This window comes from Tursiops truncatus, chromosome 16, assembly GCF_011762595.2.
Source record: "Tursiops truncatus isolate mTurTru1 chromosome 16, mTurTru1.mat.Y, whole genome shotgun sequence".
In the NCBI taxonomy this organism is placed as follows: domain Eukaryota; kingdom Metazoa; phylum Chordata; class Mammalia; order Artiodactyla; family Delphinidae; genus Tursiops; species Tursiops truncatus.
Window position 1 is genome coordinate 9,852,121 of NC_047049.1, and position 22,644 is coordinate 9,874,764.

The following is a 22,644-nucleotide window of genomic DNA, read 5'->3' on the forward strand; positions in this document are numbered from 1 at the left end:
CACCCCCGTGCGCAGGGCGTACAGAAGCAGTGTGTTACCTACCTTGGGGATCGGTGGCTTGCTGCATGGTGGAATGCAACGGACTCTCAGTTTGCTTTTACTGCAAAGCATGCTCTTGCCATCTTGGGTTTGATGTTATTTCTACCCTACAGAGAAATCAACATCGCTGAAGCCCTGTTGCCTAAACATTGCTGCTGTCTGAATCTTTAACCGATATCTCTATCCTAGTCAAGCTTTCTTGATAATTACTGTCTCCTTAATGCATCTGTCTCTTCGTCATTTCCTTTGTGAAACTGCATAGACTATGGTTTGCTAGCTCATAATGTGCTACTCCAGTTATTAATTCCTTATTTTTAAAGTGCGGTGCCTACCTGCATGCTTATTTTATATCCAGTAAAAATAAATGGAGCATTTCGTTTTGTGCTGTGCTGCTAAGAGTTTTGACTATCTTGCAAATAGTTTTCTGTTTCAAATGTATAAGCTTTAAATAATGCCATTGCATTCGTGTTTCCTTTTGTTGTGAATCTGCTCTGTGAACATTTGCTCTGAGACAATGAGATGCCTCTTGTATTGAGCTTGCTTTTACTCGCAGTACTGCATTCTGCAAGTGCCTGATCGGCACTTCGTAACCCATTTGCCTGACAGCACAAGCACATTAACTAAGAATGCAGTTTGAGAAAAACACTACTTGGAAATACACTGCTTGTCGATTGACCGTTAAGCACTAAGGAGGAAGCAGACATTATTGGAACTTGGTATAAGAATGTGCTAACTTAAGTCATGATATGTATCCTCACATGCGACATTATCTCTATTTTCCCTTGAAGGGAAAAGTTGCAGTGACATCAGTATAACAAGATACACAAAAATTTAAATGGTTACTGATGAAGGAATGTTACAAGCTTTTTATCGTATGGACGTAATGATTCTATATTATAAGCAATTCAGTCTTTATATTAAATGCATTTGTTTGTTTAGTTGAATAACCTACTGGACTATATAAAGAAATTTGAACCTTTTCCAGTCCGGCCTACTAGATGAATATTTATCTCATGTCCTATGGAACTGTGTTCATCTGGGTCAATGACTTTGTCGCATCTTCCTTTGGAAGAGCTTTACCCAAATAAGACTGAGGCCACCCCTTTAGAAATAAAAGTGGGCATCGTTCCTATTTAAGAATCTTTAAATGGTTTGCCTCAGAGACCATCAAGGAAGACGACTGTCCTTTTGTTGAGGTTGTGGTTGGCTGCTTTACTCTGCCCAAATGCCTAACAGAACGTGACCTCGTAACCTGCCCCTTGTAACTTGGTGGCAGCCAAGCCACCACAATCGCAAGATTGCAGAGGCCCGTTGAGGATAGAGATAGCGACCACCTGGGCCCCGGTGGTCAAGTGAGGAGCCCTAGGCTATTCACCTTCGTTTGGAAGAGGTGCACGGCTGGCCCGGAGCCCATGCCCTCCCGCAGCACTGAGTTATCGGGAAGCCCATCTTGCCTTGGGAACGGTCGTCGCCTTTTGATTCCTGTAGTTCTGCCAGGATGCATCCGTCCAGTGTCCTAACTCTGTGGCCTGCTTATCTGTTCCTCTCGTGTGATCTGCAATCTAGCTCCAGTAAGAGAAAAGGAGATCACAGCTTCCCCAGAGTATCTGGAGATAGCCATTTACTGCATAGGGGTCTTCTTGATCGCCTGTATGGTGGTGGGGGTCATCGTGTGCCGGATGAAGAACACGACCAAGAAGCCGGACTTCAGCAGCCAGCCGGCTGTGCACAAGCTGACCAAGCGCATCCCTCTGAGGAGACAGGTAACAGAAAGTAGATAAAGAGTTTGAAGAACCTTACCCCTCCCCCACGCCCAGCCAGCTCTCGGGTCTCCTCCTCTGCCTCGTGCCATCTTCTACTTCCGGGAGTGTCCCTGTGCCAGTGGTTCCCGTGGGCCTCCCAGTGGCCATCTGATGAGTGTCTGGAGCTTGGAGGGTCAAGTCCTGGTGCATCAGTGGGGTCCACCGAGTCTAGTTCTAAGGGCAGGAAAGCCCAATGGTGCAAGACTCCGAGCTCCTCCGCATGACTGGAAATAACCCAGGAGGCAGTGCCCTGGTGCGTTCGGTGGGACTCGAGTGCAGTGGTCTCTTCAGAGCGTAAGCCCCTTTTGTTCCTGTGATCTAACGCTGCCTTTAGAGACAGGCTCATGCCACTAGTTGGAAAGCAAGGGACTCTAGTTCTCTTAGACTTATGTTTTCTTAAGTCAAGTTCAGAAATCTGTCCCTGGAGGTGACTGAACTGCTGCCCCACGAGGAGGTGACTGAACTACTGCCCCATGAGCTCTGTCTTAACTGAACTTTGGCGCCACCTCTTTGATTCTTAAAATAGAATCGTATGCCTGTAGTGTATTGTTTGCACTAACGTTGTGACTGTGGATTCGGTGGCAGAATGATTTTTTTTTTTTTTTTTTTTTTTTGCGGTACGCGGGCCTCTCACCGCTGTGGCCTCTCCCGTTGCGGAGCACAGGCTCCGGACGCGCAGGCTCAGCGGCCATGGCTCACGGGCTCAGCCGCTCCGCGGCATGTGGGATCTTCCCGGACTGGGGCACGAACCCGTGTCCCCTGCATCGGCAGGCGGACTCTCAACCACTGCGTCACCAGGGAAGCCCCCAGAATGATTTTTATAATGAATAGGGAACAGATTGTTGTTAGCCCCGCACTTGGTCTTTGGTGGTTACTTTTTCCTTGTGTGTTCCTCCTGATTGGTTTACTCTTGCTTTGGGCAGACAGGGCAAGGTGCAGCCTACACCTCTGCTTTCAGCCGAAACCCTGCAGAGCTGACAGAGCAGGCAGTGCTCTGATTCTCTCTCATGCTCACGAAGATGGAAAGGGGAAACGGGTGTGAAGGCAGTGTTTCCAGAAGTACTTGGAACTTGGTTCCGATAAAGTCATGTGTTTTGAAACAGCAAAGAGGATGGCTACCTCATGGGCCCTAACTCAGTGTGTACCTCAGTTGAATTTACAGGGCGCTTGTTAAAACTGTAGACTCCTTGGTCTCAGCCCCCGAGATTCTGGTTGAGTAGGTCTTGGATAGGACCAGGAACCTGCATTTCAAGCAAGTCCTCCAGTGATTCTGAAATGCACTCTGAGCAACTCTGGGTTAATCCCAGCCCTGTCCCTCCCGGGACTTCAGGTGGCGATGACATCTTCTGGACGAGGCCCTGGCGAGGCCCTGGCGAGGGTCAGGGACCATTCGGTCAGCAGCGGCTGTAGCACAGATCCGGCTGTTCTCAGCCCACCTCCGAACTCCAGGCTGAACGGGTCCTTGCTGACGTCTTTGAAGCCACGTTTCAAGCAGGTCTTTCTAAATGGAGACTGAGGGTAGCATCTGGAGTGTGTGTCATGTGCAGGCAAGTGCTCAAATGGGGTTAAGAGTTGGGGGGGAGAAGGGTGCCCATCGGTCCCCCTGCCTCCAAGAATGCTGTTGTTATTAAAGGTACCACTGTCATTCTTGGGGCCAGGGCAGCGATGATGAGACCACTTGCCTGATTCTGGGAGAGTCCAGTCCTAAGGTGACTCTTACAAGCTGGTACCCTTGGTGACCTTCAGGTGATGTGGCCACCCCTCCCCAACCCTTGCTCCTTACCAGTTACCTCTGGGCCATCCTTACAGCCACCATCCTGAGAGCCTGGCTCCAGGGAGCTGAAAGAGGGAGTGGTGTTCCCACCTCTATTATTATTTTTTTTCCTAATAGGGAAAAATGCTGCCTTCTAGAGGAAACCTGTAATTTGGTGTAGCTAGACCATTGTCCTGTAATTATTTCATCATCTTTTTTTCTGCAGCTGTTTACAATGCGCTTCTCTTTATTTAATATAAACGAGGCAGATGCCTTTAGAATCCCCTCGACTCAACTCTGTTCATTGTGTTTTTATTTCTCTCTGGCTGACTGGCCTTTCTTCATTGTCATCTCCACCTAAGTTGGCCATTTCTCCTCTGCCCCCCTGTGTAACTAAAGGGAACATCCGAACTCTTCCTCCTTTTTTATCCCTCCCTCCTTCCTTCCTTCCTTCATAATTTTCTGAGTGCTTAGTCTAACCCAGGTTCCATATAAGACGTGGCCCGTCGCCTGCGCCAGTGGCTCCAAGGTCATTTGGGGGCCTTCATTTGAGATGCAATTGCCTTGTGTTTCAGTAAGGTCGAGTACTGTAAGAGAAGCAGAGCAAAGTGGGCAAACACGGTTCCCTGGAACATTAAATCTCTGGGAGTTTATTTGTGGAAATGTTGACACATCTCAGCTGCTCATGTGGGAGGCACTGATTCTTCCCAAAGAGCGATTCGTCCATAATAAGCACAGCCCCTTTGGTGGAGGAGACGCTTAGCAGGTAGCTGGATAAAAGGGGGTTATTGGACTGTAGCTGGAATGAAGAGCCCCGGAAAGGCCGGCAGATATGTTGATGACGGAGAGCATACCACAGGGATGCCACGCATGCCTTTACCTGGCGACAGGTGAGCCTGTAATCAGATGTCTTAGGGGCTGGGTTTTTCCTAGGCATTTGCTAGGCGCCTGTCATGCTGCATGTGCCCGGCCCTCTTTATTACACGGTAGCATTCTGCGTCTTTGTGGTGAGTCCGAATTTCATCTTCTTGGCCCTGACCCTCGCCCCTCCCGCGAGGTGCAGAAACCGCATCTCACTCAATCAATCATTGCTCCCTTTTTAGAACAAGAGAAGGTTAAAAAAAGTTTTTTATCCTACTGTGAATTTTTTTTTTTTCATTGACATTTACTAATCTGTACTGGACTTACCAGTGTAAGACAGACATTTGAGTTTATTTGTTTCTGAGACAAAAATACTTTTTCTCCAGTACCTAGGAAGAAATTCCTTGTGATCATTTCCCAGTAACCATGAAGTTTTTTGAGACTCTTCATGCGTTTTGATGTTTGGGGAAAGAGAAACAACTTTTAGGTGGGGGGGAGGCGGGTAGCACGGGGCATCTCCTGGTTCCCCTTGACGGGGGTCCTCCCACATTCTGAGCTGGGGCTCAGGCAAGGGGACCAGCAAGAGCCAGTCCAGAGAGGGGCGTCTGCGTGAGCCTGTCGGCCCTTGTACACGTTTCCAGGGCTGCTGGTGGACGACGTGGCCATTGTGAAGCCTTCCTTGCACATCCGTGAATTACAGGGAGGGCTACCCTTCCCGCGTTTTGCACAAATTGGTTGGGTGGGGGCAGGGAGGGGTGTGAAGGGAATTGAGGACGTCTGTTCAGGAGGCGAGCAGCCTCGCTGCATTTGTTGCATTGGTTTTTCAGGGAGCACGTCAGCCTCTTTCTCTGGAGCCAGGCACTTCCATAGGGCATGATGGAGATTCATAAACAGATAAACGCAGCTCCTGGGTGGGGACATACACGTGGGTATAGCTCATGCTGTCTCACCACCACCAGCATCTCAGAAGGGGCTGCAGGTTTGTTTGTTTGTTCTTTTTTCAGACTTCAGTTTCACCCTCTTGGCTGCCAATACAGATAGGTTGAAAGCCAGAGAAAAGTCAGGGGCTGCCAAGGTCATGCTTTGTAACAATGTCTTTGAGGCAGATGGCACGTTCCCAGGGGCGCCATGAACAGGGCAAAGATGGCGTGTGTGATTCAGGAGCCAGTTCTTGGGGCTGGGTATGAATGGCTATGAAACATACCGAACTCCGTGAAGGGCAGTCCCACTTCTAGAAGCTCATTTACGACCTAGCAGCTAAACAGCGTGATCTCGGAACATTCTCTGTATTTTGGTCAATCAAGTGGTCTAATGAAACCTCGCCAGTTCCAGAAAGCATGTGGGTAATTAGATGGTCATGGATGGTTTAACTGGAATTTGCCCTTTTGTGTGGGCGCCTGGCCCTCCCAGCCCCCATTTGGCCATTCTCTCCTCTCTGCTTCCAGAAGACACAACAGTTTGGCTAAGCTCGGGCCTTAGTGCGATCTTCTAGGAAGACCAGCCGGTTGGGGTTTGATAGGTTTACTCTGGAGAGTCCTGGGGGGAGGTCTGGGGAGACGGAGACTTGCTAAGGGAGAAAAGTGCGTGCCAGATCGACTACCCTGCCTCTTTACCTAAAATTTGTTACGGAAGGAAAAGAAATCCCGTCCCCGCACCCCTTGGACCTTTATTTCAGCTTGGGCTGGTGAAGGCATTTTGCCTGCCGTTGGGGAGTGATGGGCAGGGCTTATAGCAAACCTGTGTCGACTCCAGGACCTTGTGCTTTGGTCTGGGAATGCGGACCCGTGGACTGAGAGTCAGAGGGTTTCTCTGGCCGGTTGGGGTCCGTTTGTGAGTCCTCAGAATAAGCAGGCGCACGGATATTCATACCTCCTCCCTGTGGCATCTGTGCCTCTGTCTGCTCTGTTCTCTGTGGGCCCCCCTCTCACTGTTGAATTGAATCTAGTATTAAAAGATAACATAGTTTCTCGGTGGCCCTTTAAAAAGAAAAGAAAAAAGCCCGGCTTCCTTGCTTCATCTCCTTTATGTACCGTGGAAATAGACAAAAAGCACATTTAGTTAAAGGCTTGATTTATGGCACGAGGAATTTATGGTAAAGAGATTCTGGAAAGTGAGGAAGCTGAATGGAGACTGAAAAAACATGCTAAAAACGTGGCTGCCAGGGTTTGGGAGTGGGGAAAAAAGAGCTTGTTTTAGACTGTTCATGTTTATTGTTGTACATAACTAAATGATCTCTATCGATGGACTATTTTAAAATTAGATAAAAAGGAAACCCAGAATTGAAGAAGCATATCTGACAGGGAGGATTATGATTTTGTGCCAAAGAAAAATAGCGATCATCTAACATTGCTGCAGAAGTAGGATTCAGAGGTGGACAGTGGATTTCCTTAAGGAGTGTGGTCCAAAGGAGAGAAGCTCCAGAAACACGGTGTTCCACGGAGGAATTGCCTGCAAGGGGTCGGGCCAGCCCTGCAGACACGTTAGCACGCGGAGGGAAACGGAGTGAAGAGAAAGCCAGTCCTATTTTACAGTCCCAGAGGGGATTTTAAAAGCATAGTAAAAATGCACGGGGGTAAAATGAAGATATACGTCCACAGACAGAGTGATTGAATTCTGTCGTTTCTTACACTTGGGGCATTTTCTTCCCTTTTTTCTCTTTGTGTGTTTTACAAAAGTATTTTCCAGATCTGTACATGGAATCTAAACCTCTGCACTTAATGTGAGCAAAATTTCCATAACTTTAATCATAGTGACAGCAACTAAGTTTGGAAAGGTTTTCCATGTTCAAAGCTCTCACCTTAAAACCTTGTTGGAGACAATCTGTTTGTGGGGGAAGATGTATATGGGTGTGAACTTTCGTCACGGTCTGTGGGCCAAGATTCCTTTGGGGTCACAGGTTAGCCGCAGAGCAGTTAACTTCTGACTGGTTGTTTCGTTTTTCTTTCTGAAGCGGCCTCTAAGCCCTGTTTGTCATGAGGACTTTCTTGCTCTGTAGCTTTCCTCTTGCCCTGGGACCATGCCCTGACTCCTGGGTCCTTAATTTCTGGGGTTTGCTTTTTTGCTCACTGGAGCCCCGGCGCATCCTGGCTGTGAGCAGAGGATCTAGTCTTTCACACCATTAAGGCAAGTCCTGCCCTTAACGCCGCCGGTGGGGTTTCTCTCTCCCCCGTTGCACACCATGTCACAGGAGCTCACACACAGAGCAGCCTTGGACTCCAAGTCCTCGGGCTTCCCCCGGGGAGGGGCCCTCTGAGCTCCCTTGGATCTGAGCAGCAAATGACTCTAAAAAGATGCTAAGAGAAACCCTTGTGGGGTTGGTAGCGAAAGTTGACTGAGCTCCCAGCAAGCACCAGGCCCGGCACCAAACACTTTATGGGTGTGACGTCATTTTACCATCACGGTCATTCTGTGATGTGGGAACTGTTCCGGTCTCCCTTTAGCAGGTGAGGAAACCGGAGCCGAGGAACGTCAAGTGACTTGCCGAAGCTCTCACAGTAACTGTTGGAACAGGGATCCCACAGCCCGCGGTGGTCAGGGTGCCGCCACCGGCTCACGGCCCCACATTATAAACAGTTTGCAGGCGAAGGGCACCAGCTAGGGGTGGCTGCTTGGCTAGGGGAGGTCACTGGGTACCCACACGGGAGGACGCAGAGACGCCCCCGCACCCAGCCTCTAGCCCAGGGAAGGGGCGACAGCAGTGATCTCGTCATTTTAACTCATTTTAGAAGTCAGTGTATTTTAAGCATTTGCCCTGTTTTCCGCCCCCGCCCAGTGCCATGCCTCAGTCCAGATTCTCTTTATTCTTAAAAATATTTTTGTCATTAAAGAAAAGTGCTTTGTTTTCGTAGAACGTAAAAGAGATACATATGCATGGGAATGAAATTCAGATGGTTTAGGAAGTTCTGAAATAAGACATAGTCTACCCGTCCCTCGGCGTCCTATAATCTCTCTCCCCAAAGGTGACCACGGCTAAGGCTCTTATATGTCCTTCCTGAGGCTTGTTTTCAGTGCCCGTGTCCTCACACCTTGCCGTGGGAAGGCTACTCCTCTGCGTTGTGTCCTGAAGCCTCAACCGTGTGTGATGTGCGGGGACGTGGCAGGGAAGGCCAGACGGGCCTCTTCACCCAGAGCTGCACCCCCCATCACCGCCCCAGGGGTTTCTCCCTCACCACGATCCCAGCACACCATGCATAGCAGTTCTGGCCACCCTGCGGTCCAGCAAGGAGGGCTACGCTGCTGGCCTTGGAGGGGGTGTTCGTCTGTGAAATCTGCCAGCCCTCGTCTGGTTGGGGCTTGTAACTGTCTCATTGCCAGGCTGACTTTGACTGCTGTTCCGAATCTTCTTGGCTGTCATCTTCAAGCCCGGTTCCCACTGCAATGAGTGGTGATTTTTGCTTCTTCACGTGGGAGACCTTTTTGTCTCTGAGAACACCAGTCTCCTTTTGCATCCATAGCTCAAAACCGACGCAGGGCGTTAGGATTTGGGGAATTATTTTTCCCCCAACTTATTCCTTGAATCTTTCTGAACCCTTCTCTGCAGTTGGAGCTCAAGACATATATATGTGGTCAGTGAAGGCTGTCGAGGTCTTGAGGACGTTCCTGGTGGGCCCTGCAGCTGAGGTCAGCGCATTGCGGAGGTCGTTTCCACGGGCTTTTCGTCTTTTTCTTTTTGCTTCTGCTGTTTTGCCTCTGTGGCCCAGACACTTGGGTGTGAAGCCTCAGCCTCTTAGAACCATATCTATTCATGAGGCCCCTCTCAGCTCCAAAATTAATGATTGTTCAGTTCCTTAAAAAAAAAAATTATTTACTGTGCTCACGGTGAATAAACATTGATCATACTGTCTGCATAATAAAATTTAGGAATAACAACCTTTGACAAAAGACTGCTCAAAAGGCTCAGAAATGTTTTCATGGACATTTAAAGAGATAATAGAAATTCTGTGTTAAAAATTGCCTACTTCTTGATATTAATACGAAAACCAACTTCCTGTTCCTAAAATGATTCCCTCCAAATCCATTCTTCGACATCTTCTCAGGTCTCCTACCTGCTTTTTAAGGGCAGTCTGGGTTTAAAAAGGAGAGAATCAACATTTTTTAAGTAGGACGTTCCCAGGAAAGTACAGTCTTCTGGTTCCCTGTGGGAATGGTCCAGGCTCCACCTTGAAAGTTCATCCCCATTAAATATGTTCATCTTTACTTGGTCCTTGCCACCTCGATTTAAAAAGTGTTTGTAAGCAGAGCTGGGAAGATGGGTTGATGTGGGCAGTCATGCAGGGGACAGAACCACGTTTGAGGGGTCACGTCAAACCCCCGATTCCAGCTCTCTCGGGCCAGGGTGTTGTTCACGGTTTGGAATAAGGTGATGGTCAGGCAGCCCGCGATGGTGTTTTCCTTTACAGAAACCAGCACGGGGAAGATGATATAGTTAAGAAATAACCATTTTATCAAATGCAGACTATAATGGATTAGAGTAAATGAGAAAACTCGGTGAAACCCTGCAGGCTTCCCTGGGGGAGAGGAGCTTTCCCACGAGATTGTGAATAAAGAGGTACTTTTCTTTCCCTTGACTCTTCCACTAGTTTCTGAAACTGAAGTTGACAAGAGGCAGTTGATTTTCTTCAAATGGCCTGGGCATCAACCAGTTCCCAGAAGGACTAGGGAGAAGCAGATAGTGGTCCCCAGTGCCTGGGTCTCTGGTTACCTTGAGTCAAGGCACGTGGAGCTACTGGAATGCTTTTCACATTCAAATCCTAGAGCTAGTTCCTTGAGGTATTCTGCTTACGTTTCAAAAGATAGAGCTGATTGAAGAGCCGATTTTCCAGAAGTTTTTGTGGAATCTCACAAGCACAGCACTGATTCACCATCCCTGCTGGTCTACGGGCAGGAGATTGATAATCCGGGGCTCCAGTACAGGCACAGGGAAGAGGCAAGAATGAAGCCCATGGGGTCTGCCTGTATGTCCTCAAGTGATTATCTTGAGGAATTGGGACAGAAGGAAGACATTTTTTATCAGGCACTCTCTAAAACTGTTGTTTGGAAACCTGGCCTTAGGCCCGTGTAATTTGGATGCAATCTAGCACATACTGCATGGATGGAAAGACAGAGGAGTTGGAATCCAGGGTTTTGGTCCTCAATTCACGACTTTGGCCAACCCTCACCTTCCCACCTTTCTAAGAGCTGACTGGCTGGCAGGGCTCTGGCCGGCTTCCAGCCTTCGCAGGTAGAGCCAGGATTACATCTGTGTCTTTGTATTTTGTATCCAGGTTTCTGCTGAGTCCAGCTCCTCCATGAACTCCAATACCCCACTGGTGAGGATTACAACTCGCCTCTCCTCGACAGCAGACACCCCCATGCTGGCGGGGGTCTCCGAGTACGAGCTGCCAGAAGATCCAAAATGGGAGTTTCCAAGAGATAAGTGAGTACTTCTGTGGGGCGCATCGCTGGTGGGGGCTGAAGTATAAAATGGGGATATTGGGCTGACACAAAGAACTAATTCTCTCTCTCTCTCTTTTTTAATAGTTCTTTTAAAACAGAGCTACTAAGCCATGGCTGATCCCCAAACAAAATGGTACCTTGGTAGCATTTTTTTTTTTAGCTTTCTAGTTAATTCAAACCCAGTCAAATGGAATCAAAGTGGGATTATCCCATTTATAAAACAGAGTTGACATTCTAACTTCTGGTTCCTAGAACGTGTCTGTCCTACAGTTCATTTCCTTAGAGAAATTAGGTCTAGCATATAAATTGCCTTAAGAATCTTCACCCAGTGTTGCTGTTTTTAATAGTTATTAATATAATATTGGGCTAGAAATCTTCAAATACGGTACCTGACATCGAATTTCTTGTGGTCCCTAGTATTTTCCTTATCGGATGATATGGGTGTGTTCCAGTCAGATGTTCAGTCAAAGTGTGGCCACCTGGGCTCTGCTGAAGGCATTGTTGGGAGCTGTGTGTCTCTTCAAGTTCAGGGACTGAACTGGCTTCAAGTTCAGGGACTTTGGATTCTATTGGGCTGGATTGGAATCCCGGCTCTGCCAGCCAGTGGCTGGGCAACCTTGTGTGAGTTCCCTGATTCTCTTTGAACTTCATTTCTATGAAATGAAGGTCATGGTACAGACCTCCAAGGACTGAGCACAGTTCTTGGCTCATGTGAATTTCCCTTCCTTCCATTTCCCTTCATAACCTGAGAGATCTGAACTGCAAATCTCAGCAAGATGGCAGAACTGGGCATCGAGTCAGTGGACAGATCTTGGAGTACCAGCCCTCCATCTTCTAGCTAGGGACCAGCCCCCAGACTCGCCTTCTGAAATGAATACGATGGTCATTGAAGGGCTGTCAGCTCATTTCCAGGGTCTCTCTTGTAGTAATCAGAGTCCAAACAGCTTGAGAATAATGGAAGGTAGAAATCGCTGACTATACATCTGCATCAAATCAGCTGGAATAAACTTTTGACTTGCTCATGTACAGCAACCCTATTGGTCTTGACATTTGCACTATCTCCGTGAGATTATGTCAGAGAAGTGTCTAATTACTGGAGAAGGAACTCATACACAAATTTGGAAATACAAAGATAAGCTCTTCCAGGGTCTGGATATCATGTGCTCCCTTTGGAAGGAGAGAGAGCTTCCATGGCACTTGTAATTTCGATTCACACAGCTCCAACCAGCTTTGTTTTCTAATGGCTCGTTACTTTAAATAATAAACAGCTCATTTATTAATGTGCAGCATACATTAGAACCAAATTACTGTACCGATATCATTCTGTTAGAGTGTTAATGGAAATGATTTCCAGTTTGTGTACTGTTCATTCATTCAGTACTTGTTTACTGAACACTTACCAGTGAGGTACCAGAAAAAACAAAGAATGATTTCTTTACCTGTAGAATGTGGAAAGGGGGTGTTTCTCGTGAGCCCCCTCAGCTCCCTGGTTTGATCAAACAAGTAGGTGGGTTAATGTGCACATTCCTATGGATATAGGACTGAGTTTGGGAGCTGTGATCATACTTTAAGAAACTGCAGTGCTCAGGTTCAATCAGTGGTTTTTGCCACCTGTGACACCACTGGCAACAGCGGGAGTCTGTCTGTTAGCTCCCACCCGGGGTACCCGGAGTGTGGAAAATCTGAGTGCAAAGCATTTCAAAATAGTGTTTAGCACAACCGTAGGTGGAGCAGATTTCCAATGAATGAAGGCCATTTAGAAGCAGTTTATTAGATCAGAGGCAGACGTTATACAAAGAAGGGATTGTTATGCTTGTAGCAGCAGGGCAATAGGACATAAATTAGTCATTTTTCCAATGCAAATGTTTATTTTCTGCCAAGATATTAAATTTAATTTTAGCTCAGGATAGAAAGGGAATGACCTCAGCATAGCACACACTGCCCTCGGTCTTTGCTGTGACTTTTGCAAACCATTGCGTACTTACCAAAAATACTGCTTACTAGTGGCAGCTTGGTACTTTGCTGTGTTATGCTTAGATGAAAAAACCACATTCATAAGTGTTCCAAAGTCTCTTCCATTCAGTTGGTTTCTGGAACGCCCAAGGAGTCTATATGGCTATTAGTATGATGTATGTAGAGCTTCTGAGCTTAGAAATTAAGTTTGTTGTGATCACTTTGGATTTCTTCATTATTAATTTTGGGTAGTCATAAGGATTTCTAAACTATTATGTCAAAAAAAAATTGCCCCAATTTCTAGCATTTCCTTTTTCCTTTAATGAAAAAATAGAGATTCCTTGAAATGCGTTTAAGATTCATATCTTGTAAGTTGGCCCAGAATGTGACCGTAAAATCCATTGGTATTCGAATAATAGCGATTTTTAAAGACATCACAGAGACAAAAAATAACAGCTTTAATGGTTTTCTTTGAGATATTCTAAATGATGAAAATTCGATCGGCTCAAGATCAAAAGCTCCTCGTTCTTAGCACTTAGGAAGGCTGACCACCTCACTTGCAACGATACCGTCCATAAAGAAAATAAATCGAGAATACAAATGTGAAATTCAATAGCTGTTCCAGCAGTAATTGACATTCTCCAAAACGTCACTAAGAAAATACTCAAGCGCATGTGTACCCCAAGTCTCATTAGTTCCATATGATAAATGCTCCATGCTTTTGTAAGCCGCTGAAAGATTTTTATATTGAGTTCAGGAATTTCCCTCGCTACACCAGATGCTGTTTGCTAATCCTCTCTTTACACATTTAGGCTGACGCTGGGCAAACCCCTGGGAGAAGGTTGCTTTGGGCAAGTGGTCATGGCTGAAGCAGTGGGAATTGACAAAGAGAAGCCCAAGGAAGCAGTCACTGTGGCCGTGAAGATGTTGAAAGGTGAGTGGGGCGGAGGTGGGGAGGGTGGGGGAAGGGAGGGGTGAGGGCGCCTTATCAAGAATGTTCCTTTTGTGGCATGTGAACTCTATCATGGCAGGGGGTTAGAGAGCACATAGTTGACCTAGGGGTTGAGAAGTTTTCAGTATAAATCAGCATCTTGGACAGACTATTTATCTTGAGCTATGTGCACTTATAAAAAAGAAAAGCCAGTTGTATTGGAAACTGGCAGCCTAATTCCCTTTATATTTGTACGTGCTTAGAAAGTATCGATTCACGTAGAATTGATTAATTTAGATGAGTATTGGTATGTCGGATTCAGGACGCAAACCTTAATTTACAAATGAAGGAAAATTGGCCGTTTTAGAGGGAGGAAGGAGGCTCAGGGAGAGGAGGACACACTTACTCCTTTGCAGGAGGAACAAAGCAGGAATGACGTTGTCTGTGGGAGTCGCTTGGGAAGCTGAAAGGGGACTCACCGGATTGGTGCTGGTCTAGAGCTTTCTGGGACGTGTGAGCCGTTACCCAGGGATGTAAACGTCGAGTGGCGTTCGTGGGAGCCTGAATGTCTCTGCATTAACCTTCCAACCCTGCTTCATGCCTGCGTCCAAGGAGCTTAAAGAACTTTTAACCATTAACTTCATCCTCCCACAGTGTTCTTTCATGAGAGGAGTTATAGGGAATGGTTGCATTATAATTCCCATTGTAGGCATCTCAGAAAGGACACCCCAAGCTGAGTTTTTCCCACGTGTCCCGGAGGAGAGAGGTCTGTTCTCAGGACATGGGGGGCCTCACGCATTGTGGACGCCCCGGGGGCTAGGCTTTTTCTTTCTTTCATGGGTTTTTGTGGGATAGTCACCACGTCTCTCCCTGAGGGGAGGGAGCAAGGTGGAAATAGTCAGAAAGGTGTTGGGTGTTTTCTTTCTGTTTGTTGTTTTAGCTATGGATCTGAATGGCTCCCAAGGCATACTAGGGTGTTTTGAGCTGCTCCCCACTTTGGGGTGCGATGCCTGGGAGGACTATGTTCTCCCACCCTGCATGTCTCAGCTCCACCAACAGAGGCAGCCAGCCCTCTGCCTGCATCCTGCATGGCCTGGGCCTGCCTCCCGTGCCTTTGCCTTGCCGAGTGGCAGGTGCAGAGAGCTGTGGGCTCCCACCGGCCGCCCCGACAGCCCCTGGCTGTGTACCAGGGCCGAGTATATGGAAGGCCCAGGCTCCCGGTCTCTGTGGACAGAGCTTCTGATTCGGTTTACGGAGCTCAGGGGGAGGAGGTCTGGGAGTTTTCTTTCTCCGGTTATTTCAAGGCTGGCCTTCCCTTAGGATGGAGAAGGACCTTAGCCACAGAGCCCTTATGACGTGGCCATGTTTACAGCCAGTGGGTGGCTCAGAGCTTAGAGGAGACCCCACAGTGTCACCGCAGTGGAGCCTCTTCATCCGAGGGGCAGGCGCTCAGTCCTCCACATGAGTCTGCGTGGACTTTACACTCCAGGCAATTGTGTTGCTCTTCCTTTTGTGAAGCTAAAAAGCTTTATGCACCATGGCTTCTATCCATGCCCTTACCTCATTTTTCATAGTAAGCCCAGATTTCCCCATATTGAATTAGCTCAAAGGGGGATACCTGGAGAAGAATCTTGCCACTTTTTGGAAGCTAACTGTGAGCCTGTGTATGCAGAACCTAAGCCGTTCTTGCTTGAAATTATGGAGCAGAGGTTTTTAAAACCTTAATTTTTTAGGAGGGGAATCCCAGCCCCTTTGGAAGCCCGTAGAAGGCATGGACCTTTGCCCCCTCAAGGTGCGCGTGCACACACGCACTTTTGTCCTCAGTACAGGGTGTCCTCTGAATCCAGCTGTGAATGCTCTGTGGGCTGCGAGGGCTCAGCTTAGCAGCACGTGGTGCAGAGAAAGTCTGAAGTGATGTGAAATGCTCCCAAACTCCTCTCCCTCTTCCTTCCCGGAAGTCCTCACAGTTGCTTTCAGGCCCCATGAATTTTGATGTGATTTTCTCAGGTACCTTAGGTCTGCCAGAGGATGGAATTATTTCACGATAGAGAAAAATGCCCCCTCGTTTGTGAGGTTTGCTGGAAAAGATTTGGCCTTGGCATCCAAGGCCTATATATTTGTTCTGACTTTTGACCCTGTTGACCCCAAATTAGCTATTCGACACGGAGCAGGGCAGTGCTGGGCCCTTTCCGCTTCACCAGTAAGATGATTTGGAAAGTTTTTCTGGTTCTAAAATTGACTGTCATGCTGTTTCAACCAAATTTTCATCAGCTAACGGTAGCAACCGACGGGTTAGAGGAAACTGATCTGTAATTTACCTAATGTTCCTAGATGATGCCACAGAGAAGGACCTTTCTGATCTGGTGTCAGAGATGGAGATGATGAAGATGATTGGGAAACACAAAAATATCATAAATCTCCTCGGAGCCTGCACTCAGGATGGTGAGTAGGAGGAGAAAGAGCTTTTATCCACATAAGCCAGGGTTCAATGCCAGCATCGTTTTAAAAATGGATGGACTCTTAGATCCTGCTCCTAGGGCCTCTCAAGTGCATGTTTAAAGTTTTCCTTAAAAACCCCCTCAGGGGGAATTCCCTGGTGGTCCAGTGGTTAAGACTCTGAACTCTCACTGCCTAGGGCCTGGGTTCAATCCCTGGTCAGGGAACTAAGATCCCACAAGCTGGGACTTCCCTGCTGGCACAGTGGTTAAGAATCCACCTGCCAATGCAGGGGACACGGGTTCCAGCCCTGGTCCGGGAAGATCCCACATGCCGCGCGGAGCAACTAAGCCCGTGTGCCACAACTACTGAGCCTGCGCTCTAGAGCTCGTGAGTCACAACTACTGAGCCCACGTGCCACAACTACTGAAGCCCTCGTGCCTAGAGCCCGTGCTCCGCAACAACAGAAGCTACCGCGAGGAGAAGCCCGCACACCGCAACGAAGAGCAGCCCCTGCTCACCACAACTAGATAAAGCCCGCGCACAGCAACGAAGACACAACACAGCCAAAAATAAATAAATGAAAGTAAATAAGTAAAAAAATTAGTAAAATCCCACAAGCCATGTGGTGTGGCCAAAAAAACCCCAAAAAACAAAACCCGTCAGGAAGTGTTCCTGGCCACGAACACAAAGAAGACGTTATGACTGTGCCTGGGTTCTGGGGGCGGGAAGGTGGGCATTGGGCGACTCTGGATGGGAAGGCCTATAGCGTCCTCCTGTTTTTAGGGTATAACCTGGAGGGTTTTTGGAAAAGGCAGCCTCCTTATGTTTTCGTTTTGTAAGTGCTAAGAGAGATTTCTCCAAATAAGATCCTGCATTTTGGTTGACAAGTTCTTCCCTTAAAGTGGGGATTGAGGAACCCATGTCTTGTTATGGGTACCAGGTGGCTGAGCTCCCACGAGTGGCCTGAAAGAGGGGAGACGGATAGGAAGGGGCACATTATCTTCCTCGGGGGAGCGAGACCCCTGACTTCTCTCGCGGATGATCTGTGGCACTTTGCGAATCAGTTTGATGATAATTAATAAACTTGAAAATGCCTGTCTTTGCCTCAGCAATTTCCCTTTGAGGTCTATACCAGGAGTCAGGAGACTTTTTCTGTAAAGGGTGATGATAAATATTTTCGAATTTGTGACAACTACCCACCTCTGCTGCCGCAGTGAGAAAACTGCCACAGACAATACAGAAGTGAATGGGCCACGCTGTGTGCCGGTAACATGTACACGCAGAAACAGGCTCGTCTATACCATGGGGAAATTATTGCATATATACAGAGACGTGCACAGCAGTGCTCACTGCACACTGTTTGCAATGGCCCAAACCCGGAAACAACCCCTAGGGGGATGGAGAAATAAATGTGGTGTATTTATATGATAGAATCTATGTAACTGTTAAAAGGAATGATCTAGGTCTATTTTTATCAGCCTGACTGGCTTCCAGAAAGATAATATGTGGGGGGAAAAATGGTGCAAAGCTATGTCTTTATTACTCATTGATGTGATTAAAAATAATACGTTGTTTATTGATACATAGGTATCTGTAAAATAGTTAAAATGCACTACAAGGACCAAATTTATGGTAGCTGTTGCTTTCCAAGAGGGCGCACGTGAGAGGCTGGGCGAAAAAGGGAAAGGGCACTCACTGTAGTATCGCTGTTTTATTTCTTAAAGACTGTTGAGTCTATCTCGACCAAGCGTCGGTTGTCATTTGGGGGAGATTAGAATGCAGGTGTTCTGTGTGTGCTTTCTGTATGTTTAAATTTTTAAAAAAAAATGATAAGGCACTGGGTTGTAATAAGTAAAACTCCTTTGCTGAGCTGCCCCAGGGCAGATCCGGGCTTCCCTGCCTCTCCAACTTGTGTTCTCGTCGTCCACAGGGCCGCTCTATGTCATAGTCGAATACGCCTCAAAGGGCAACCTCCGGGAATACCTCCGAGCCCGGAGGCCGCCCGGGATGGAGTACTCCTATGACATCACCCGCGTTCCCGAGGAGCAGATGACCTTCAAGGACTTGGTGTCATGCACCTACCAGCTGGCCCGGGGCATGGAGTACTTGGCTTCCCAGAAAGTGAGTCCTTCCCATTCTCCTTGGTTGGGTGGATTCCAGTGAAAAATGTCTTTGAAGAAAACAGACCATTGGGACGTGCTCATTTGCTGAATCAAGCCCTCGCCTGTCTTGTACGACCTGGAGACTGTGTCTTGCGTTATCCACATTGGGGTTTAATGAACTCTTTAAAAGCCAAAGCCTCGTAAACCAGTAGTGACACCACAGAGATGAGCAGAAGGGATGTCTCTTTTCGCAGGCACGGCTGGCTGTGGTCTGCCGGGGAGTCGGCTCTCCGGGTGGACGGCAGTTGGGTTGGGGGGGCGCTGCCTTTAATTCTGAGGATTTTTTGGCTTTATTTGTTTCGTGGTTATTGAGTCTTTGGATGTGGACTTCGGGTGTTGTCTTCATGGTTTTGAGTTTGAAATGACGTTAAATAGTCTAAGAACAAAGATCAAGTGAAGGGGTATTTCGGTAACATCGAGTGCTGGGTATCCGCTGGATTTATTTTGTCTCGTTGGCGGGGTGACCCTCTGCGGTTAGAAGCTGGCCAGGTCCCCTGAGGTGAATCGCCTGTATTCCGATCATGCCACACGCAGTGGACTTGAAACATCTGAGTTATTGTGAAAGCAGTTAGACAGGTGCCCAGACATCCCGTGGGGTATTTTGGACGGCCCAAGACACCCTTCCCTGGCCCACGCCTGGGGGGAAGTACAGACCTACCTTCTGGGGCAGAGGTGGGTCAGCTCCTAACCGCGCTGAAGCTTAATGCAGCATCAGGGATTCCTCTGGTCCCCAAAGAAGTAAGAGCCTCTGGTGGGCGTGGACCATCTGTCCCCTTGTGGCCCGGGCTGGGTCCTGGCCATGCCAGTCACATGAGTGAGCGAGGCAGCCCCTGTCACATCACACCGAGTAGGGATTTGGGGACCGCTGGCTGCACCTCAGCCCCTGCTGTCTGTAGCCATGTGGGAACACGGCCAGAGCCACCACATGTTCTGTTTTTTGTTTTTTTATTTTCAAGAGAGTCCAGAGTTGAAGATTTTTCAGAGCTTTTTTTTTTCCTGTAAGATGCCCCAAAGTATAGATTTTAGGAAACCGAAACAGGGTTGTGCGACTGTGTACACGTGCGTGTGCACAGCGGACTTTGCCAGCTGACAAGTCTTTGGCAGGAAAAAACAATCAGATCTAGAATGTGGGACATTTGACAAGACATTGCTTCAAAATGTCAGTGTCCCAAAAGACAAAAAATGCTGGGGCGACGGTTCCAGATTAAAGGAGGCTTAGGAGACGTGACAACTGAATGTCCGTGTGTGATCCCGGAAGGGATCGTGTTCTGGATGGGAGGTGGGGCTGCCGCTTTTATAAAGGACATTTATGAACAATTGAAATGTGAAATTGATAGGATAGTAGATAATGTGACTGTTTCAATGTTAAATTTGGGGGTGGTGATAGAGGTCTTGTGTAAGGTGGGAGGTATGTGCTAATGAGGTCTGCAGCTCACTTTTAAGTGGTTCAGCCATAAAACGTGTGTGTGTGTGTGTGTGTGTGTACAGGGAGGCTGGGTATAGAGAGAAAGAGGGAGCAAGGAGGCGTAACAAGTGAATCTGGCAAACCCGGATAGCTGTTCTCTTTCGCCTTTTCTGTAGCTTGGAACTATTGCTAAATAAAACCCTGCGGAGGCAGCCTGTCCGCAGGCTGCCTGTCCTGAGCCTCTGGTCCTGGTCGCCCTCTGTCCTCCTGGTGTGGGAGAGGGAGGAAGGATTTTTTGGACTCAGCAGGGCACTGCTACTAATCCAAAGTGGTGGGAGACTGGCCTGGTCATTTTATTAATCCTTCAACGAATATTCCTGAGCGTTCCTGATTTGGGTGCCTGGTATCCCGGGTCAGGTGACCAGGATGGACACAGTCCTTGGCCTCTTGGAGCAGGAACTATGGGGGGCAGCAGGTGAAATCAACAATAAATGTGGGCATAAAATAAGTGTGTGAAAGGCTGGGAACCGTGCTGTGGAGGAAACCGACGGTGTGAGGTCAGGAGCAGGGGGGACTTGGGAGGTTGCAGGGGAGGTGAAGGGCAAGCCCTCCCGCAGAGGGATGGGCTGTGTGGAGCCTCTAGGGCATCTGACTCTGCCCTGTGCTCTGGGCTCTGGGGAAGCCACCGAGGGGGAGTGATTTTGATCAGGTTTGAGCCGTAAAGCGGCTCCTGGGACCATGGTTTGGGCTGAGGTTTATTGGCCCCGATAGACACAAGGGAGGTAGGTTGCTTTGGGATATATTTTGCTATCAGGACAGCTAAGGGATTGAGTAGCTGTAGGAGGGAGAAGAGGAGGGATCAAGGCTGACTCCTGGATTTCCAGCTTGGGAAACTGGATGGTGGTGCAGCTTCATCGGGATGAGGAAGATGGGGGCATGGGGCGGTGGCAGGAATAGGTTCTGGCGGGAAATCCAAGGTACGTTTTGAACATGTCTGAGGGTCACTCAAGGGCAGGTGTCGACCGGGAAGCTGCGGGCTGAGGCTCAGCTCTGAAGGCTGGGCTAGACGCCGGAGCCAGTGAAGGAAGGGTAGTTTCAAGCCATGGGAATGGATGGGTTCTCCTTGGGTGGGGAGGTTGGGGAGAGACAGAGAAGAGGGGGAACAGAAGCCTGGAGTCAAACCCTGAGAAAACTCTCAAATCTAGAGATGGGCTGAAAGCACAGGAAAAGACAGAGGAGACGTGGTCAGAGAGGGTCAGAGAGGGAGGAGGGAACCCAGAATGTGGTTCACAGAGGCCCCAGGAGGAGTCTCAGGAAGGTGGAATAGGAGAAAGGAGCTGGTGGAGTCTGGCTTGTGGAGCAGTGGTGGGTCCCCCCCATACCGCCGAGGACGAGATCCTTCCTGCCTTGAAGCTGCTTGGTGTGGTGGAGAGAGAACCAAGAATCAGGTGAACTTGGCAAAATGGGGAAAAGGATACATTTTAGAATGACAAACTGAAAATGCCCTTATTAATAGTATTGTAATAATAATAATTATCATTATTACTAATCACTACCACTTTGTGAGAGCTTAATGTCTGCCAGGCATGGAGCAAGCATTTTACATACAGTATCGTCCATAACCCCAGAACAACACAGAAACAGGTGTGTTTAAATCCCCATCTTATGGATAAGGATGCAGGGGAGTGTTTGGAAGTGCCAGGAAAGCTTTGAGCCCAGGTATGAGGGAGTCACTGTCCTAATTTCTGAGTTGGGGACTCGTCAGCCTGGAGAGTAAAGTGGCTGGTCCCAGACCTGGCCTTTTTGTTCTCTACCCACCTATCCTGCTCTCAGGTATTCCCTGCCTCCCTGGACCGAGAAGAGGACCATTGAGATGCCCTGTGTTGGGGCTTTGTTTGCTAACCCAGGGTGGGGTAGAGGGGACAGAGTCCTGTTTCCTAAGGCTTTGTAGTTGTGTTTCCAAAGCTCTTTGCTGAAGGCAACCGGCAATTAAGGACCTAGAACAGGTTTAAAGCAGGTTCTAGACCAAGATCTTAAGAACGGTCCCCTGAGTGGAACATGCTTCCAAAAATGGAGGGCTTATTCCTGACAGTGGAAAATGAAGAAGCAGAGGACAGGTCAGCCCCGTCACACCCATTCCCTCCCAGTGGATGGCGATAAGTTTGTTAGAGACCCGCCTGAGGAACTGTTGGGTGAGACATCTGGTTCATTGCTGATGGAGTGTAATTAGGAATTCAGCTCAATGGACGTTTACTGGGTCAGGTTCTGTGCTGGGAATGTAGAGGTGAACCTGCAGTCCTGCCCTCGACCTGGGGACGCTGGGGGTCGACAAGTTAAGAAACTCCATGATGTGTACAGTAATATAATTAGGTGATGTGGGATTTGAGCCTTCTACCAGTTATGGAAGCCTTTCTATTTTCCGTGCAAAGTACACTAATTTTTCTTTTTTACAAAATCCTAAGGCCAGTTAAACCTCCCAGGTGTTGAACTTGAGCAGCTGCTTTTGTTTTTGTTTGCTTGGCTTTTCTTTTTTAGGAAGCTCTAACTTCCCCATCTGTAAAATGGCGATAATACCACCCAGCTCATAGGTTGCTATGGGAATTTAATGTGATCAGCTGCGCAGAGGCACCCAGCACACTGTCAGGGTCATAGAGGTGTTGGTTTTCCCTCCCTTAGCGACCCGTTGACCTTTGTTTATTGAAGAAATGGAACACCAGACAGTCCGAGAGCCCTAGTTATGTAAAATGGTCAGCTCTTTGCACTGGAGAATAACTCAGATTTCTGCAGATGATGGGAATTTGGCTTGACTTTGATTATTCTCTTTTTCTTGGTATTGGTTCCAAGTCTCTTCTTGTTCAGCCCAG

General features: G+C 48.0%; 1 protein-coding gene across 18 annotated transcripts in view; it reads left to right on the forward strand.

Moving 5' to 3' along the window:
* FGFR2 (fibroblast growth factor receptor 2) overlaps positions 1–22,644 on the forward strand; it is a 103,660-nt gene that overhangs the window by 69,936 nt on the left and 11,080 nt on the right. For 10 of the 18 annotated variants that reach the window (XM_073793869.1, XM_073793878.1, XM_033841993.2 and 7 more), the window contains 5 exons: positions 1,606–1,808; positions 10,719–10,870; positions 13,656–13,777; positions 16,106–16,216; positions 18,144–18,334. In XM_073793869.1, coding sequence (XP_073649970.1) covers positions 1,606–1,808; positions 10,719–10,870; positions 13,656–13,777; positions 16,106–16,216; positions 18,144–18,334 — 779 coding nt within the window. The remainder of the gene's footprint in view (positions 1–1,605; positions 1,809–10,718; positions 10,871–13,655; positions 13,778–16,105; positions 16,217–18,143; positions 18,335–22,644) is intronic. The other 8 variants (XM_073793872.1, XM_073793870.1, XM_073793877.1 and 5 more) reach the window with 2 other exon arrangements.